Source organism: Maylandia zebra, linkage group LG1 (assembly GCF_041146795.1).
Source record: "Maylandia zebra isolate NMK-2024a linkage group LG1, Mzebra_GT3a, whole genome shotgun sequence".
In the NCBI taxonomy this organism is placed as follows: domain Eukaryota; kingdom Metazoa; phylum Chordata; class Actinopteri; order Cichliformes; family Cichlidae; genus Maylandia; species Maylandia zebra.
This window is the reverse complement of record NC_135167.1, coordinates 41,642,530-41,658,895: the sequence shown is the minus strand read 5'-3', so window position 1 is coordinate 41,658,895 and position 16,366 is coordinate 41,642,530. Positions and strand designations below refer to the sequence as shown.

General features: G+C 44.8%; 1 protein-coding gene across 1 annotated transcript in view; it reads right to left on the bottom strand.

Annotated features, from left to right (window-relative positions):
• Positions 1 to 4,354: 4,354 nt before the first annotated feature.
• Positions 4,355 to 16,366, bottom strand: part of myo1eb (myosin IEb) — a 17,987-nt gene continuing 5,975 nt past the window's right edge. The window contains exons 3-27 of the mRNA XM_076886689.1: positions 16,135 to 16,224; positions 15,960 to 16,054; positions 15,795 to 15,882; positions 15,042 to 15,131; positions 14,826 to 14,957; positions 14,622 to 14,756; positions 14,414 to 14,546; positions 14,122 to 14,318; positions 13,961 to 14,041; positions 13,729 to 13,815; positions 11,765 to 11,851; positions 8,959 to 9,126; positions 8,788 to 8,873; positions 8,260 to 8,341; positions 7,952 to 8,157; positions 7,729 to 7,873; positions 7,441 to 7,555; positions 7,188 to 7,357; positions 6,884 to 7,029; positions 6,550 to 6,696; positions 6,102 to 6,259; positions 5,950 to 6,024; positions 5,684 to 5,873; positions 5,412 to 5,575; positions 4,355 to 5,205 (exon numbers count right to left, since the gene is read on the bottom strand). Coding sequence (XP_076742804.1) covers positions 5,129 to 5,205; positions 5,412 to 5,575; positions 5,684 to 5,873; positions 5,950 to 6,024; positions 6,102 to 6,259; positions 6,550 to 6,696; positions 6,884 to 7,029; positions 7,188 to 7,357; positions 7,441 to 7,555; positions 7,729 to 7,873; positions 7,952 to 8,157; positions 8,260 to 8,341; positions 8,788 to 8,873; positions 8,959 to 9,126; positions 11,765 to 11,851; positions 13,729 to 13,815; positions 13,961 to 14,041; positions 14,122 to 14,318; positions 14,414 to 14,546; positions 14,622 to 14,756; positions 14,826 to 14,957; positions 15,042 to 15,131; positions 15,795 to 15,882; positions 15,960 to 16,054; positions 16,135 to 16,224 — 3,144 coding nt within the window. The 3' untranslated portion in view covers positions 4,355 to 5,128. The remainder of the gene's footprint in view (positions 5,206 to 5,411; positions 5,576 to 5,683; positions 5,874 to 5,949; positions 6,025 to 6,101; positions 6,260 to 6,549; positions 6,697 to 6,883; positions 7,030 to 7,187; positions 7,358 to 7,440; positions 7,556 to 7,728; positions 7,874 to 7,951; positions 8,158 to 8,259; positions 8,342 to 8,787; positions 8,874 to 8,958; positions 9,127 to 11,764; positions 11,852 to 13,728; positions 13,816 to 13,960; positions 14,042 to 14,121; positions 14,319 to 14,413; positions 14,547 to 14,621; positions 14,757 to 14,825; positions 14,958 to 15,041; positions 15,132 to 15,794; positions 15,883 to 15,959; positions 16,055 to 16,134; positions 16,225 to 16,366) is intronic.

Here is a 16,366-nt window from a genome sequence, read left to right as displayed (position 1 = left end):
ATGAAACAAACATCCCCATAAAAGTCATCGATTGTGTTATTTAGGTAAACAGCTGTGACAATCCAGTCATGTGTTCTTGTTTATCTATTTGTTTGTTTAGTTGTTGGTTTTTCATGGTCACTAAATGTTTATTAACAAAACTAAAACTAAAACAAAAACACGAGACAACCGGAAACAAACTTCCTGTTTGAAACAGGCAGCTCTGCAGACACCTACGGCAGCCTCACGCACGCGCATGACCCTTCTGTAAACATGGGCGCGTGACGGTCGGAATGTCGAAAGGTTATGAGCCCTTCAATGACCTGATTAAAGCTGGGAAATATCATCTCGTGCTGCCTCAGGCTGCTGTGTTTGTATCCTGACAGGACAAACGACTCAAAGACGCGGTGAAACGGCGCCAGCATCCCGGAAACAGCCGGACTCACGTTTCATTTTTCTCACTGCAGCCTTCAAAGCCGGGCTGTCAAACTTAACTGTGAGCCACTGCTGCACAGCAAAAGCGTTAAATATGTTGGTGTTAGTGCTTTAATATGACTCACAGTAGAGTCACGGTCTTTAAATGTAAGCCTGAGGTGTAAAATAATACTGTTAAAATCGAGTGTTTCCATATCAAATCTGGAGGCGATGCAATGGAAACGTGAACTGACCTCTGAACTCCTAAACGGACTATGACACTAATAAAATTAATTCAGACTCCGCCCCTCATTTTTAAAAAAATATTACTGTTGTTGTCGTTTGGCGCTATATAAATAAAACTGAATAGCTTTTTTGAGTTGAGACAAAGCGGCGTGAAAGGCATTAGCCTCGCTGCTCGGTGAAATCTGTTGTTTGCAGCCAAACACTATAGCCTTGGAAAACAGCTTGTATATGAATATTCAGTCAGGTTTTGGCTCAATTACACCTAAAACAATGTTTAGATTGTTGACATAATGATGCTACGTGAAGCCTGAAAACCACCAAACCGACGTAGCAAACAGCAGAAGCGCTGACTGTGGGTCGACATCCCTGCAGAGTTTTGTGCACACGGTTTAGGTCAAAATGAAACAGACTGTTTTATATGTAGTTCAGCATTAACTGTTGTCTGTGTTCTTCGGTTGTTTGAGAGAGCACCATGTTAACAAACCTGTTCTGATATTGGCTTTAAATATGGGCAATGGATTCGTATCTGGAACTGTCTTTTGGGAAAATACAAACCACGTGTTACTCAGAAATTATTCTTTTTTTTTTTGTACTGTGCTGCAATTAATTAGTACACAATTAACTTTTATTGACTCTGCACACAGGATATGCTTGGGAAGGTGGGATATGGGGGGAGTTGGAGCTCCACAAAGTGATGAAGGGAGGACGTTCATATTGTACTGAAGAAAAGAGTAATGAGCGTGCTGTTTGCACTGCCAGCTCACATATGTCCCTTTGATAAACAATATTCTAATGAAAGTCAGAGCATGTACACTGGTGCACAGTTCAAAACAAAGGTTATTCAGAAAAACATGGCCTCTTTTTAATAAACGTTTGTTTCCAAAGGAATTTGTAAAATTTCAGAAGTTTTACAATGAATTGGAAGATAACTCCGATGTAGTTAAAATAAAACACTCTGTGAGAGTTAATATATAAACTCTTAACACCTAGTTAGCATTAACAAGTGTTAAATGATCAACTCCAGACAGATTTGGTTTTAAATCAGAGTTAACGTACTGGCTCTCCACAAACATTAAACTCTGTGGTGTGGATCCACGTAGACACTTTAATTGTGTTGAAATTGTTGTGGAGTTTTCTGTCAAAAAAAAAAAGTGGCCTGCAACATGGTCACTGTGATCAAGCTGTTTTATTTCTGCATGCAGGCAGGAGAGCCAACACACATCAAACATCACAGTTCAGTCATGCGAGCTCTGAGACAGGAGTGGTGCTCCCACTCCAAGGAAGAGGGAGGAAGTTACAAACATCACGCTATGAAAGGGAACCGTGGGCGCGCTGTTTTGTGCCTTTGGCGTTATCAGCACCTGTAAAGGGAGTTGTCTTCTCCATCTGCTGAGGCTGGAATAAGTTCATCTAGTTTTAGAAACTTTCACTGAACAGTCTATTACAGCGTCACAGCTCAGCACATAAATACTCTAAATGAGAACAATAGAAATTTTCTATTACAAAATCAAATCTGACCGCGTTAATCTGGGCATGCTGTGTGCCGTCTCATTGGAGGGCCACTTTAGTGTTCAAGTAGTGCAAAACAAACAAACAATCGCCAACAAATATTTCCTAAAACGTTTTGTTTGTTCTTTAAAATTTGAAATATTTTATAACAAGACAAATGCTTGTTCTGCCCTCTTAACTAACTGAAGCCTTTCATTGATCTACCAAATAAACACACTGGTCCTGTCTGTCTGTGCACACATGTGGCAGCACTGTGTTCGTATTTAATGCATAAGTGTGCACATGAGTGTTTGACTCTGTCACTGAGCAAACACAGACGATCCCTCAGCATGTTTGTAAGTACGGGTGACGTGAGCCGCACATGGCCCCCGGGCCCCGAGTTTGAGACCCCTCAGCAGGTCACAGCTGAGAGAATATATCCAGCATCACAGAAAAATGTGTTTTCATCATGAAACAAAATAAAAATGTCCTCTGCCAATCAACATCCCAAACACCTTTGAATTGGCGCAGATTCTCAGTGTTCACCGAGTCTGTGCATTTGTCACAAACAAGGCTCATCACTGTTCATTACACACCAACAAACAGCTGCTGTCACTGAGCTCACTGACAGATGTTCTTTGCTGTCGAGAAACGAATATCGTCTGCTTTCATTTAAACGGAGATACTAGGCTTTACCACTAGGTGGCAGTAAAGGCGTTAGTAGATCATTCAATTCAATTCAGTCGATTGTTCCTTCTCTCCTTTAAATGTGTTTTTAATGTCCACACAGCCATTTCTGCAAGAGTGAACTGATGTTCAAGCTCAGTCTGAGTGAATCAGCACCTTTAGTTTGCAGCGGTGTTGCTGCAGCAGGAGCATAATATTAAAGAAACGTCCCCGACTCAGTCTGACAGCAGACGCTTGACATCAGGTGAACCCTGATTTCTTTTAAGGAGGGGATGGTGGTTATTAGTAATCCATGCTTACACTGTGATGGATTATGAAGAAGAGGGATAACTCTATGTGTGAAGAAGTTCATGAACATTAAAGGGATGGTTGGCTCAACAGAGCTCTGACTGTTTGTCAGCCTGGCTACAGAGCTGAAGAGAAACCTGGGGTTGTTCTTATTTTCTTCAATCAGTGATGAATAGTAAGATGTTCTGGCTTTGCGGAGGGCTTTCTTATAAAGCAGCAAACTATTTCTTCAGGCTAAATGATGATCCTCTAAATTTGTGACACGCCATCTCCTCTCCAGATTACGAGTCATCTGCTTTAGGCTACGTGTTTGAGAATTATACCACGGAGTCAGGTACTTCTGATTAGAGACCTTAGTTTTCACAGGAGCTACAGTATCCAGAGTCGTACGTAGTGAGGAGGTGAAATTATTAACAAGATGATCGACCTCTGTTGGGGTAGCGTTCAGATAGCTGCTCTGCTCTGTGTTGGTACAGGACATTGAAGATGATAACAGTGGGTGGATTATATTCTTAAAGTAAAACTGAGATGAGATGTTCGGTTTCTATGTCAGAGTGTGATCAAAAACACTGCAGCAGGTTAATCAGAATGAGCACAGGGTAATCTTCGAAAACACATTTGTACAATGAACACTGCTTCAGTTGCAAAACCAATTTTAAAAGTGTGTTTACCTCCACTCTGACATGACAGGAAGACAAAGCTGTGCAATTTGTGATTCACATAAATACCTGAAATGTTGCATTGAACCACTTTATGGTCGCATTTAAAATTTAACAAAGTCATTTTTAATAAACATGCAAAACAGTAGCATTAACCTGCACAAGCTGCAAGATTTATTAATTTATTACAACTCACCCTACTGTGTGACGTTCCAGTCTCAGAGTTATTCTGACATTTATCACTACAGTTTTTCCTTTTGGTGTAAAACAACAGAGACACTATGGGACGGATGAGCCAATCTTTTCCAACTGTACCTAAAACCAGCACAACCCACTTGGTCAAAAGGACTCTGGGTAATGTAGTGTCCTGCTGTTTTTGTGCAATTTTAAAAAAAACAATACACAGATAATTTTTAAAAAATGAATTAAAGTTTACGTTAAGGAAAAAATCCAAATTATAAAAATCAGAAAAAGAAAAAAGTTAAAATGAAAGAAAACAGGTGTACCAGGTGAGCTGATCAGCTCAGGTAAGCTGCTGATTCAGGATAGGCTGCAGCTGAAACATTGATCCCGACAGAAACCACAGCTGAACATTGATCATCTACATCTGTTTATTTCAGGTAAAAAATATTTCCGTTTTAATGATGAGACAAATAAAATACCTTTATTTGTATATCAAAGCTCCTGTGTGACGTTCAGGGTCTGTTCATCTGCTCTGTTAATGACAAATACTGTACAGGGCTTTAAATCTGCCACTGTGCTCACTTTGTTTTATTTCAGGGCTGTAATAAACACTGCAGGCTGCAGGCTGCACTGGATGGACTTCAGATGAATAAACCTTGCTGTCCTCACTGACCGGCCTCATGAATACTACCTGGCTAAACTAGTTATTCACATTTTTGTACAACACTGGTTAACCATCAACTCTAAGCCGTGATGCAGCCTCCTGCTGCCCTCCTCTCACTCCATCTCTTGTAGACCAGAAAGATGGAAGGTCTTTGAACTGGAATTTAAAAATCTAGCACATGCAGTGTGTCAGAATGAGGACACCAATTAACTGTCAGATATACGGGGCTCCACCTGAGATGATCAGAGACTGAAGTCACACGAGGACACTGTGAAAACGAAGTTTTATGGGGACATGTAACCTGTATGCAGCGTTAATGGGACATTGGGAGTCCAGGAGTCAGCATGTCGGCACACCACACCCTGACCTTTCACCTCTGGGTACAGTGCAGCTGTTTGTTAGCACGCCATCTTCAGCAGTCAGCCTCCTTTTAGCTCTCAACCAATGTGTTGAAAGCTCCTATGACCTATGACCCCAGCTGCAGCAGCAGGTTGGTACCTCTGACCCCTGGAATCGAGGTCTAGATCTTCTCCACATAGTTTCCAGGGAACATCCCCTCTCTGCCCCGCAAGCGACCAAACCACCAACCAGATGGATCTGTGGAAATGGAAAAACAATGCGTAGGACAAACATTCAGGTAAGCAAGAGAACTACGCGACCGTGCGCGGTCCTTGTGGGAACTACGATTCTGGATGAAAAAAATCCCTCTTTGTTTTAGTACTACTGTGCAACTACATTTAATGTTGTTTAACAAGGTGTGTGATATCTAGTAACATCAATACAAGGTGGGGTATGGGTACTACCTTCAGTGACTATCTCAATGAGGTCCTCAGCATTGAAGCTAAGCTCATCGGTGTCCTGGGCATCGTAGGCGTACAGAGCTCTGCAGTGAGGAGTTCGGGGCTTCGGTTTGGGTCGACCCGCTCCAGGAGGAGGCTTCACCTCCTTTGAACGGCGCCGGTGTACCCTACAGGTGAGAAACAGGGATTACTAGTCATTTACGGATGGTCCGTTTACTGGTCATACTGGTGACCACAGTTATTTCATAACACTGGGTCACTCCAAGCGGTCTCACCCTGCGGCACCCTGATCGGGAACATCCATAAAGCCCATATCCTGGTTTTGATGGGGACGACTGTCATGGCGACGCTGGTTCTGGAGGCGGGGCAGGGTAGGTTGCTCCATGCTAGACTGCTGTCTCAGCAACGAGCCTCTGGAGTAGGCGCTGCCCTCCTTCAGGGCTCCACTCCCTCTGGAGCGAGATGCTGATGAGAATAAGAAACGTCAAAAGAGTCTTCTAAGAAGTCGTGAAAACACCTGAAACTTGGTTTTTGCTGATACCCAAGTGTTGCTGGTTACTGGGTGGAGCACGGTTTCCCATGTAGCGGCTCTTCCGGTTGTCTTTCCGGGTGGGACCTAGACGACAAACAGACAGGAAGTAATGCCGAGTGGACAAGAGGTTACGCTGGTGACTAAGTCAAGTCACAACTTACGGGAGTTTTTAGGCAGGCCCGGTCCGATGGAGACCTGCAGGACCTTTCCGCTGGGCTTCAAGACTGCCTCGTCACCCTGACCCACCTGGAACTGGATCTGTCTGGATCCTGAGGAGCTGAACGGACCCCAGCCACCTTTCTTCACCTTAAACTCCAGGCTGGACGGAGAGAGAAGTGTAGAGATAGAGGCAGTGTTTGGCTAGTACCGGTCAGATCTGATGACTCATTGTTAAACCTGGGTTTAAGTGTTGGTTTCTCAGTGCAGGAACTACATTCATTGGTTGTGCAGTTTGACTCCTTGCTTGTCTCAAAACACCAAAATGGCAACAGTGAAAATGCTCATCAGGAGACTTGGGTGGCCAAAGGGCGAGGCCATGGCGGCTAGCTTCACTTTTAAATACAGTGCATGAGGTATGCTGGAGAACGACAGATCGTGTTTAAAACTTACAGGTTATTGAATTTTAGTGGCAACTTCCTCTGCGTTTTGTCCTCATAACGTTTGACCAGCAGACTCAGAAACTCAGTTTTAAAGACACTCTGAAGAACGCTGTCGTACTCCTCTTCATGGATGATGAAGAAGTCGTCCTGAAGAGTGCTAACAAACAGAAAGGTAGGTCAGAGAAAGGCAGTAATATTTTGAATGCTATACAACAATTGCTATCTTCTAATAGCTTCATGTTTCTATTTCCAGTTCTACTTTTTGACCCAGTGGAAAGTACTAATCTGGCTCTGCTGTCATTTTTTGGTTCTAATTGTAGTTTTTCCCAGTTCTGATGGTATACCTCAGAGAAACAGACTGGATTTTGTTGATCTCAATCTTCCTCTTGAGAACCTCCTGGATTTGACCTTTATCTGGACCGTGTTTCACCTTCTCGCGACCAATCATGTAAAGGAACTTTGGTGTCAGGATAAGGTCTCTCTTCACGGACTGTGGAACAACAGAAAAAGCAACATTTCCAAGAGGAAAGAAATATTCAGGGACTCTATCAGACATGATGGTAAACACTCTCCAGCCGAGGACGTGTTCAAACAGGAGAACAGAACCAGATCTAGGCCTGTGGTTTTGCTTTTAGGTTGGGTTCCTACCCTGAATCTGCGGTCATATTTCACCACGACGTCAGCAAAATCAATTCTCTCTCTGCGGCCGACAAACTGTCTGATCTCAGGATGGTTATCGGTCCCGATATAATCACCCACAAAGTTCCTGTTGATGCTGTTTCTGCGGCGCTCTTTTTTGTTCAGCACAACATCAGAGGCTAGAGGAAACACGAATTAAAAGTTATTGAAAACAAACTCAGATTCAGAGTTTTTTTAACCCATCTATCAAAAACAATCTTACCTTCCTCCCTCATCTTGACGTATTTGCGAACAGCAACATGTTTGCGCCACGCCTTCTGGATGACACGAGCATACCCGTTATATTTCCTCTCCCTCATCTCCTCCAACAGAAAGAGCTGGAGAGAGGAAGCGACACCATTATGACAAACGGAGCCAGGCCCTGACAGGCCAAGATGACCGTGGGTGACAGCGGACCACAGCGCCGACACCCGGTACCAGGTTCTACCTCAGGCGTGCTGAATCTCAGCGTTCCTGATTGCAGTTAAACCACTTGCTGAGCTTTTCTTACCGACTCGGGAGCTTTGATGAAGACTTTGGTCTTCCCCAGCTGGAACTGATCCTGGTCCATATTGACCGAGTTGAGGAGGTGCAGCACTCCCTGACGCTCATCACCTCTCCACTGAGGCCAGGACTCCTTCGTCAGGATGGCGTACCTGCAGCACGGCAGTACGAGTTAGAACCTTAACTTCGTCCCATTAGCTTAAATATCCTAACCATGATTGACCTCCGACCTCTGCAGGAACTTATTGAAGACTCGTCTGTAAGCATATCCAGCTCGACGGACTCTGATGTTCTCTCGCAGGCCCAGGTACTCCACCTGGTGTCTGACCCTGTTCTCCTCCCAGTCCCGGGAGCGTTTGGTTTCATTGGGCTTGATGCAGCGGATGTAGTGGGGGGTGCACTTCATCAGGGTCTGCACCAGACTATTAGCTTGTTTCTAGAGGGCAGCGAACACACACCTGAGAACCACACCTGGCAAAGCTGCTTATTTCACTGTCATTTTAATTCTTAGTGGAGGTCCAACCTCCAGCTTTCTCACCTTGATCTTACTGCTAGCGGTGGTCGGTCGCCCTCGCTTCTCAGCCTCCAGGTTCTCAGGGAACAGAGCTCTGATGAACGGACTGCCCACAAACACACCACAGAGAAGGGATTGTGTCAGAGACACACACACACACACACACACACACACAGCTTAGTAATGTGATTACTTCCACGCTTTGAACGCTGCATGGTTGTACTCTCTCCATGTTATCCATTGTTGATCTGCACGTGTCTGTTGCCATGGACGCCACACACGCTTACGTCACTGTCATGAGACGCTCTCACAAACAAAATCACGGTTTAGTAACCCAGTGACACAGCGTGCTAACGAGAAAGTAACAGTAATCTAATTACTTTTTTGCAATGTTAAACCCTTCACTCATTACTTGAAAAAAGTAATCAGATTACAGTAACACTGCCCATGTCTGCTGACAACAGGATTCCTGACAAAGATGACGCGTTTATTCACTGCAGTTTTGCATCAGGGGCTCCTAAAACATCCCACATCCACGCACAGAGTACTTACAATTCGCTGCTCTGCATCAGCTCGATGATGTCATTGAACAACACATCTCTGTTCCTCTCACAGAACCCGCTGACATCATACGACACCTGCCCACAGACACAGGTGCGGTCAGTAAACACAGACAGATGTGGTCATTAAAAACTCTGACAGGTATACAGGTGAGGTGAGGACCTTTCCAGCATAGTGGTGGACTATGAATCCTTTGTTCCAGCTGCTGAAGTGTTCGTGAGATCCAATCTGTCCCTGTAATTTCTGCAGCAGGGTCTGATCCGCCCCCTCACCTTTAGCGTGCATCGTGGCGCACACGTCGTCCAGGATGCTCATGATCCCAGGAGGATTCTGCAAAACAGAGGGTGTTCACTGAAAATACAGCTGTTTGAATTTGGTTTTATATAGTCTGACTTATAGTTTGTTCAAAACTGAGAGTTCAGCTCCTACAAGCAGCAGAAATCTCACCTGTACTCAGGTAATATCATAGCTGCATCAAGAGACCAAACAAGCCAAACGAGCCACACACTGTTTTTAAGCTTGTAAAGAGCAGATGTCTTTATCTGTTAATTAAAACTCAACGCCCACGAATACTCAATTAAAAACACTCGACTTTCACCATAAATACAAAAGTGAGAGTAATATTTGAGGACCAGTTCTGTTTACATTATACATGCTTCCCTTAGGCAGCATCATTAGAAGACATAGCATACATTTACACTGCTATGCAGATGACACCCAGCTCTATCTGTCCATGAAGCCAGATAACACACACCAATGAGTTAAACTGCAGGAATGTCTTAAAGACATAAAGACCTGGATGGCCGCTAACTTTCTGCTTCTTCATTCAGATCAAACTGAGGTTGTTGTACTCGGCCCTGAAAAGCTTAGAAATATGGTATCTAAGCAGATTCTTCCTCTGGATGGCATTACCTTGGCCTCCAGTAACACTGTGAGGAACCTTGGAGTCATTTTTGACCAGGACATGTCCTTCAATGCACATATTAAACAAATATGTCAGACTGCGTTCTTCCATTTGCGCAACATCTCTAAAGTTAGAAATATCCTGTCTCAGAGTGACGCTGAAAAACTAGTTCATGCATTTATTACTTCCAGGCTGGACGACTGTAATTCATTATTATCAGGAAGTCCTAAAAACTCCCTGAAAAGCCTTCAGCTGATCCAAAATGCTGCAGCAAGAGTCCTGACAGGGACTAGAAAGAGAGAGCAGATTTCTCCTGTTTTGGCTTCCTGTTAAATCCAGGATTCAAAATCCTGCTGCTCACATACAAGGTCTTAAATAATCAGGCCCCATCTTATCTTAATGACCTTGTAGTACCATATCACCCTATCAGAGCACTTCGCTCTCGCTCTGCAGGCCTACTTGTTGTAGAGTATTTAAAAGCAGTTTTGGCTCACATTCATGAAGAAGTCTGAAGGGTCCCTGAGTCTAACAGACCGCACACTTTGATAGGAATCCTTTACATGAGTAAAAATTGCAGTAGTATTATAAAATGAGCAGGCCACCCCTCTCCAGATTTAGGGCTGAACGATTATGGAAAATAATCTAATTGTGATTTTTTTGCCCCAATATTGCGATTGCGATGCGATATGCGATTATTTTTTAAGGTCTTTGTCTTCTGTATTATTAAACAAAGACAAGCAATACATCTTATAGTATGGCCAATACTATATTACATTAATTTTAAACTGTTCTTTCCTGGAAGACAGACCTCTGTTATGATGACATGAGGTGATGCATGAATTGATGACTGACATTTTTATTTAACTTCTTCAATCACAACAGTATATTTGAACATACACAATAGTTTATTTTTAGCTTACAAACATCTGAGCATAAAGTGCTGACAAGGAACCCTGGTGTAAACATTAAAATGAAAGTCAGTGCAATGTGCAGATTGCAGAAATATACATTAAAAAAAATCAGTGGCTTTACCACACTCAGTTTTTCGACATCTGTGAACTACTAGACAGTCATTCAATTAAAAAATAATATTAAATAAATAAAACTAATAAATAAAAAATACACACATCTTACTGATCTCTGCAGTCAGTAACATTACACATAAAGTGCAAACATAATAGCAATTGTATAAACACACACACAAACACGCCTTTAAAATTTAAAGGCGTGAAATTGGACGGTCTAGTTCTGATTAGCGTCACCGCTGTCTCGGTGGAGTTTAATAAACTCGGCCGTCTGCTTCTTGCTATCTAAAATATAACCAGACACTGGTGTAAATTCTCGACTGTCTCATACTTCTGTTTAATAAGTTTTCTGTTTGACGTTTAGTCAGCTGTGTGAAAACCAAGGAGGAACCCACCCGGGGGATTAATAAAGTTTTATTTTATCTAATCTAATAACTTTAATCTCAGCCAAACCGATTTACTCACGAACAAACAAAACACTGAAAAAAGCCCAACAATAACATTTTTAGGTTGTCTAAGTGACTTATATATATTACGTTTAACCCGAGCAGCGAAACTCCGCGGTGATCTGAAAATGATGTGCCGGGAGTTGTGCCGTTCTCGGACAGCCTTCGGCACGTCGCTGTGACGTAATCGGTCTACAAATGCGGCCTCAGGAGGATGCAGCCCATGAATTTGGACATGTCCAGAGTATAATCGCAGCCTTTGCGGTTAGAAAATTGCACTTGATCATGTCGCGATATTATCGTAAATGCGATATATCATTCAGCCCTATCCAGATTCCAGAAGATGGCTAATGACAAAAAACATTAGCTTAAAGGGCAGGTGGGGTTAAAGTGGGAGGAGCTAAATCCTCTGTCAGACAGAATCAACTCGGGGGGCAACTGACCCTCAAGATGGAGCGTAAATCCTGCTGCAGTTCTTAATGATGTAACAAATGATTAATGTCAGTAATGTTTGTACAAGAATAAAAACACAGAGATGGAGAGGAGTACTTGTTAAATTTATCAGAGCTGTGTTCAGTGATTTGCGAACTCACCAGTTTGGACTCGATGAGGTCACAGACCACCTTGTTGTTAAAATATTCGATGGGAGTCCATTTGATTCCCTCCTGTACGTATTCCTCCTGCAGACATAACAGCAACATCCGGCTTCACATTTAGTCTGTTTATTTAAAGGAGGTCCCTGACGTTTGTCCGACAATGTTATCAGTCAAAGTCAGCAGCGCTCCACCCGCACACAGAGCAGGCGGAGCACTGCTTTCCCCTCCTGAGGTTTTTGTATACTTTATTAATCCCCTGTAGGGAAATGACTCTGCATTCACTCAGTGAAGCAGTGTTGCCTGATGTCAGAGTCGCCTGACGGTTTGCCAGAATCTCTTTGAGGCAGTCTGAAAGGCTTTTTCCATGGCCTCTCTGAACTCCTCCCACACCAGAGTTCTTGTTTCAGCCACTGCCCGAGCCACATTTGGCTTGGCCTGTTAGTACCGATCAGCTGCTTCCGAAGTCCGGCAGGCTAACCACGCCCAATACGACTCCCTCTTCAGCCTGGTGGTTCCCCTCACCTCTGGTGTCTGTCTTTACCCGAGTGTCCACAACATATGGTCCAGGTCTGGTGATACGATTACAAAATCGATCATCAACCTGCGGCCTAGGACGTCCTGGTGCCACGTGCACTTATGGACACACTGTGGTTTGCACAGAAGTCCAATAACAAAACACAGCGCTGGTTCAGATCTGGGACACCGTTCCTCCCAGTCACACGCCTCCAGGTCTCGCTGTAATATAGAGTCCCCAGGTGGAGCAGCTTCAAACACCCCACCCAGGGACTCCAAGAAGACCAGGTACTCCGAACTGTCATTTAGCACAGACGACAGTCAGGACCCGTTCCCCACCAGGAAGGTGCAGGGAACAAACCCCTTCGTTCACTGGGAGAAACCCCAACATACAGGCACCAAGCCGAGAGGATACTAGGATACCCACCCCAGCCCACAGGAGTATGTGGTGTCTGGCTCACTTCTACGGGCCATTTGACCCTTACACAACCTTTGCAGGAGCAAAGAGAGCTGCCCTTTGTCATCGATTCTGTTCGTAGCCAAGTGGTGGAAGGCTTTCACATCAGTGCTCTCAGAATCTCATCGGCAGAAGTTAGCGGGAGATCGACAGACGGATTGGTGCGCCGGCTGCAGTGATGCGGACGCCGCACCGGTCCGTCGTGGTGAAGAAAGAGCTGAGTGTAAAAATGAAGCTCTCAATTTACCGGACGATCTACGTCCCTACCCTCACCTATGGTCACGAGCTGTGGGTAGCGACCGAAAGAACGAGATCGCGGATACAAACTGTGGAAATGGGCTTCCTCCGAGGGGTGGCTGGTCTCTCCCTTAGAGATAGGGTGAGGAGTTTGGCCATCTGGGAGGGGCTCAGAGTAGAGCTGCTGCTCCTTCACATCGAAAGGAGCCAGCTGAGGTGGTGACAAGGATGCATCCTGGGGGCCACCTGGGTGAGGTTTTCCAGGCATGTCCCACCAGGAGGAGGACTCAGGAAACACTGGAGGGGTTATATCTCTCGGTTGGCGTAGGAACGCTTTGATGTTCCCTTCGACAAGCTGGAGGAGGTGGCTGGGGAGAGTGATTTCTGGGCTTGTCTGCTTAAGTTCCCGCCCCTTGACCCGGCCCCGGACAAGTGGAAGAAGATGGACGGATTTATTTTAGTCAGTGCTGGTCACTCGGGAGGAAGCTGGAGGATTATTATTTGGATTCCTCGCACAAAAGTAACAAAGACAAAGTTCATCATCTCAGAAAATAGTTGGATCAAGATTTGTCCAATAAACACCTGTAATGTCATGTGATATTAACTCTTTTCCACTGATATTTTATGTAGTTTCAAAGTCAGGCTGAATCAGTCAAACTTAGTAACAACCACAAAATTAATCTAATCCCAGAATAATTGTATGTCACCTGTGCACCAAGCGTTCAACAGTTTATTAAAAAAAGAACAACGTCACCTGTTCAGCCTTCAGCGTGAGCTCAATAAAAATCTGCTGCAGCTTCTCGTTCACAAAGTTGATGCAAAACTGCTCAAAACCATTTTGCTAAAAAACAAAAAAGTAAAAGTTAATCAAGAATCAGAGTCGTTGATCATCAAATCAGCAGGAACAATCTAACGGGACCAGTTTGTTAAAGTGTGTTTATTATTGTTTTGTAAGGTGTGGCTTAAGACAGGAAGTGTGTTTGTACCTGGAAGATCTCGAAGCCGTAGATGTCGAGGACTCCGATGTTGAGCTCCTCCTGCTCCTTCTGCATGGCTTTATTAATACACTGACACAGAAACAGGAAGGTGAATGAGCAGCAGTTAAAGAACGCAGAACAAAGTGTGAAGGCTGTGTGCAGGCACTGACATCGACGAGGAAGTCGAAGAGTCGGGTGTACAGCGCTTTGGACAGGGCGTCTCGGGAGAAACAGGCCTGCTCGGTGTTCAGGGTCACCGAGATGGACTCGGTCTTCCCACCCCACTTACTGTCCATAATCCTGCTGGTCAGCTTACTGCAGAGACCGTCCTGAGAGATCCCCAGCAGGTAGGCCGGAAAGGCCAGGACTGATGAGGAGACAAGATTTTATTGGTTTAAGTGGTAATAAAAAACAAACAAAACAAACAATAGTGTCATGCTGCAGTGTCAGGGGCTTTCTCACAGTTCTGGCTCTCCACCACCGCGTAGTTGTTCTCCTCTCTGAAGCTGATGTTTCCCAGATGGAGAATTCCTGCGACGAGCTGAAGAACTGAATCCTGATCTTCCAGAGACAGACCGACCACTGACATGGCCTCCTGAGAGACACACAGGTACACACACTTTAACACACATACGCACGCACACGCACACGCACACACACGCATACAGACCATCGTATCCGAGAACTCCTTCTTGTCGTTAACGTCCTCCACCGTGTAGGTTCCCGTTTGGTTGAGGTAGTTGTAGTAGTCAGGGGTCGTGACCCCGAGGTTCTCCCTCTGCTCTGTGGTAGCCCCTCCCAGCAGCTGAAGTCAGAGGCCAGCATTAGCTTCCGTTAACAGTTATAGTACACGTTGCAGCACATATTGCAGTACCTGGTAGTAGATATGGAAGTTTCTCTCTCCTTGATTCTGGGAGACGACTCGACTTTTCTCCAGCAGGAAGTTGGAGATTTTGCCTCCATCAGGAGCTCCTCCTCGGCTGAACTGGATCTCGAAGTATTTGCCCTGTCGGGATAAGGGCGGCGTGTCTGTGGGCGTCTATGAATCTGCGCGGCGGCAGCCAAAGTATCTGTGTGCTATCATACTCACAAATCTGCTAGAGTTGTTGTTGCGGACGGTTTTAGCGTTTCCGAAGGCCTCGAGCAGAGGGTTGGACTGCAGGATGATGTCTTTGACGTGCTGCAGGTGATAACACAGGGTGGCATCGCTAACATCATCTGTAACCATGGTGACTATCAGCTGACACAAACAATCAGCCGTTTTCTGATATAACTAAGGAAGACCCGACGTGGCAAAAGGTGAAGAAATAAATTTAAAATGAAATCTTAACATATGTCCGATTTATTAAATTAAAATTAACACTTTGAATAAACGTTTACTAATTATTAGAATTGTTATTATAAAATGATCTCTGTCTCTCTTCCACAGCATGTCTTTATCCTGCCTTCCTTCTCTCACCCCAACCAATCACAGCAGATGGCCCCGCCCCTCCTTGAGCCTGGTTCTGCCGGAGGTTTCTTCCTGTTAAAAGGGAGTTTTTCCTTCCCACTGTCACCAAAGTGCTGCTCATAGGGGGTCATGTGATTGCTGGGCTTTTCTCTGTATGTATTATTGTAGGGTCGACCTTACAATATAAAGCACCTTGATGCAGCTGTTGTTGTAATTTAGTGCTGTATAAATAAAACTGAATTGAGCGTCACATAAACAATGTTTCAAACCAGCACAGCAGCTGCGATGAGTGTCGAGATAAACTACAAAGTGCAAAAACGATTTATACCACAAGGTGGAGCAGTGAGGCAGTGTTACCTTTATGTCAACCAATCAATGGCCTCCGATTCTGACCTGAACTTTGTCGCCTCCTCCGGACACTTTGGACACGTAGCTCATGATGTATTTGGCAGCAACAGTTTTTCCGGCGCCGCTCTCGCCGCTGACACGCAAAGACAGACATCACGTTACACATTTGTGAAAAGAGTCTGTTTGAAGGGAGCTTTAAGCCCCGCCTACCTGATGATGACACACTGGTTCTCGCTGTCTATCATCATGTTTCTGTACATGTTGTCAGCCAGTGCGTAGATGTGGGGGGGGTTCTCGTACTGAGCCTGTCGGGGGCGGGGCATTCAATCAGCTATTTGTCTGTTTTTCGTTTGTATTTGTCTGTCGATTGGCCGCTCAGTCTTACCGCGCCCTGGTAAAGCTCCACTTCCCTCTCGGTGAAATACGGCAGCTGTTTGAACGGATTCACAGAGATCAGCACTGGACCGATGTAAGTCTGAAAGAAGAGGGTCAAGGAACACCACCAGAACCAGGACCTGGACCCAGCAGGACACATGTCCATCAGAGACAGACCATCCCAGTGCCGGATTTTCAGCACCAGCTGAACTAAGCATCTGGTCCCAAAGCTGGAACTGATG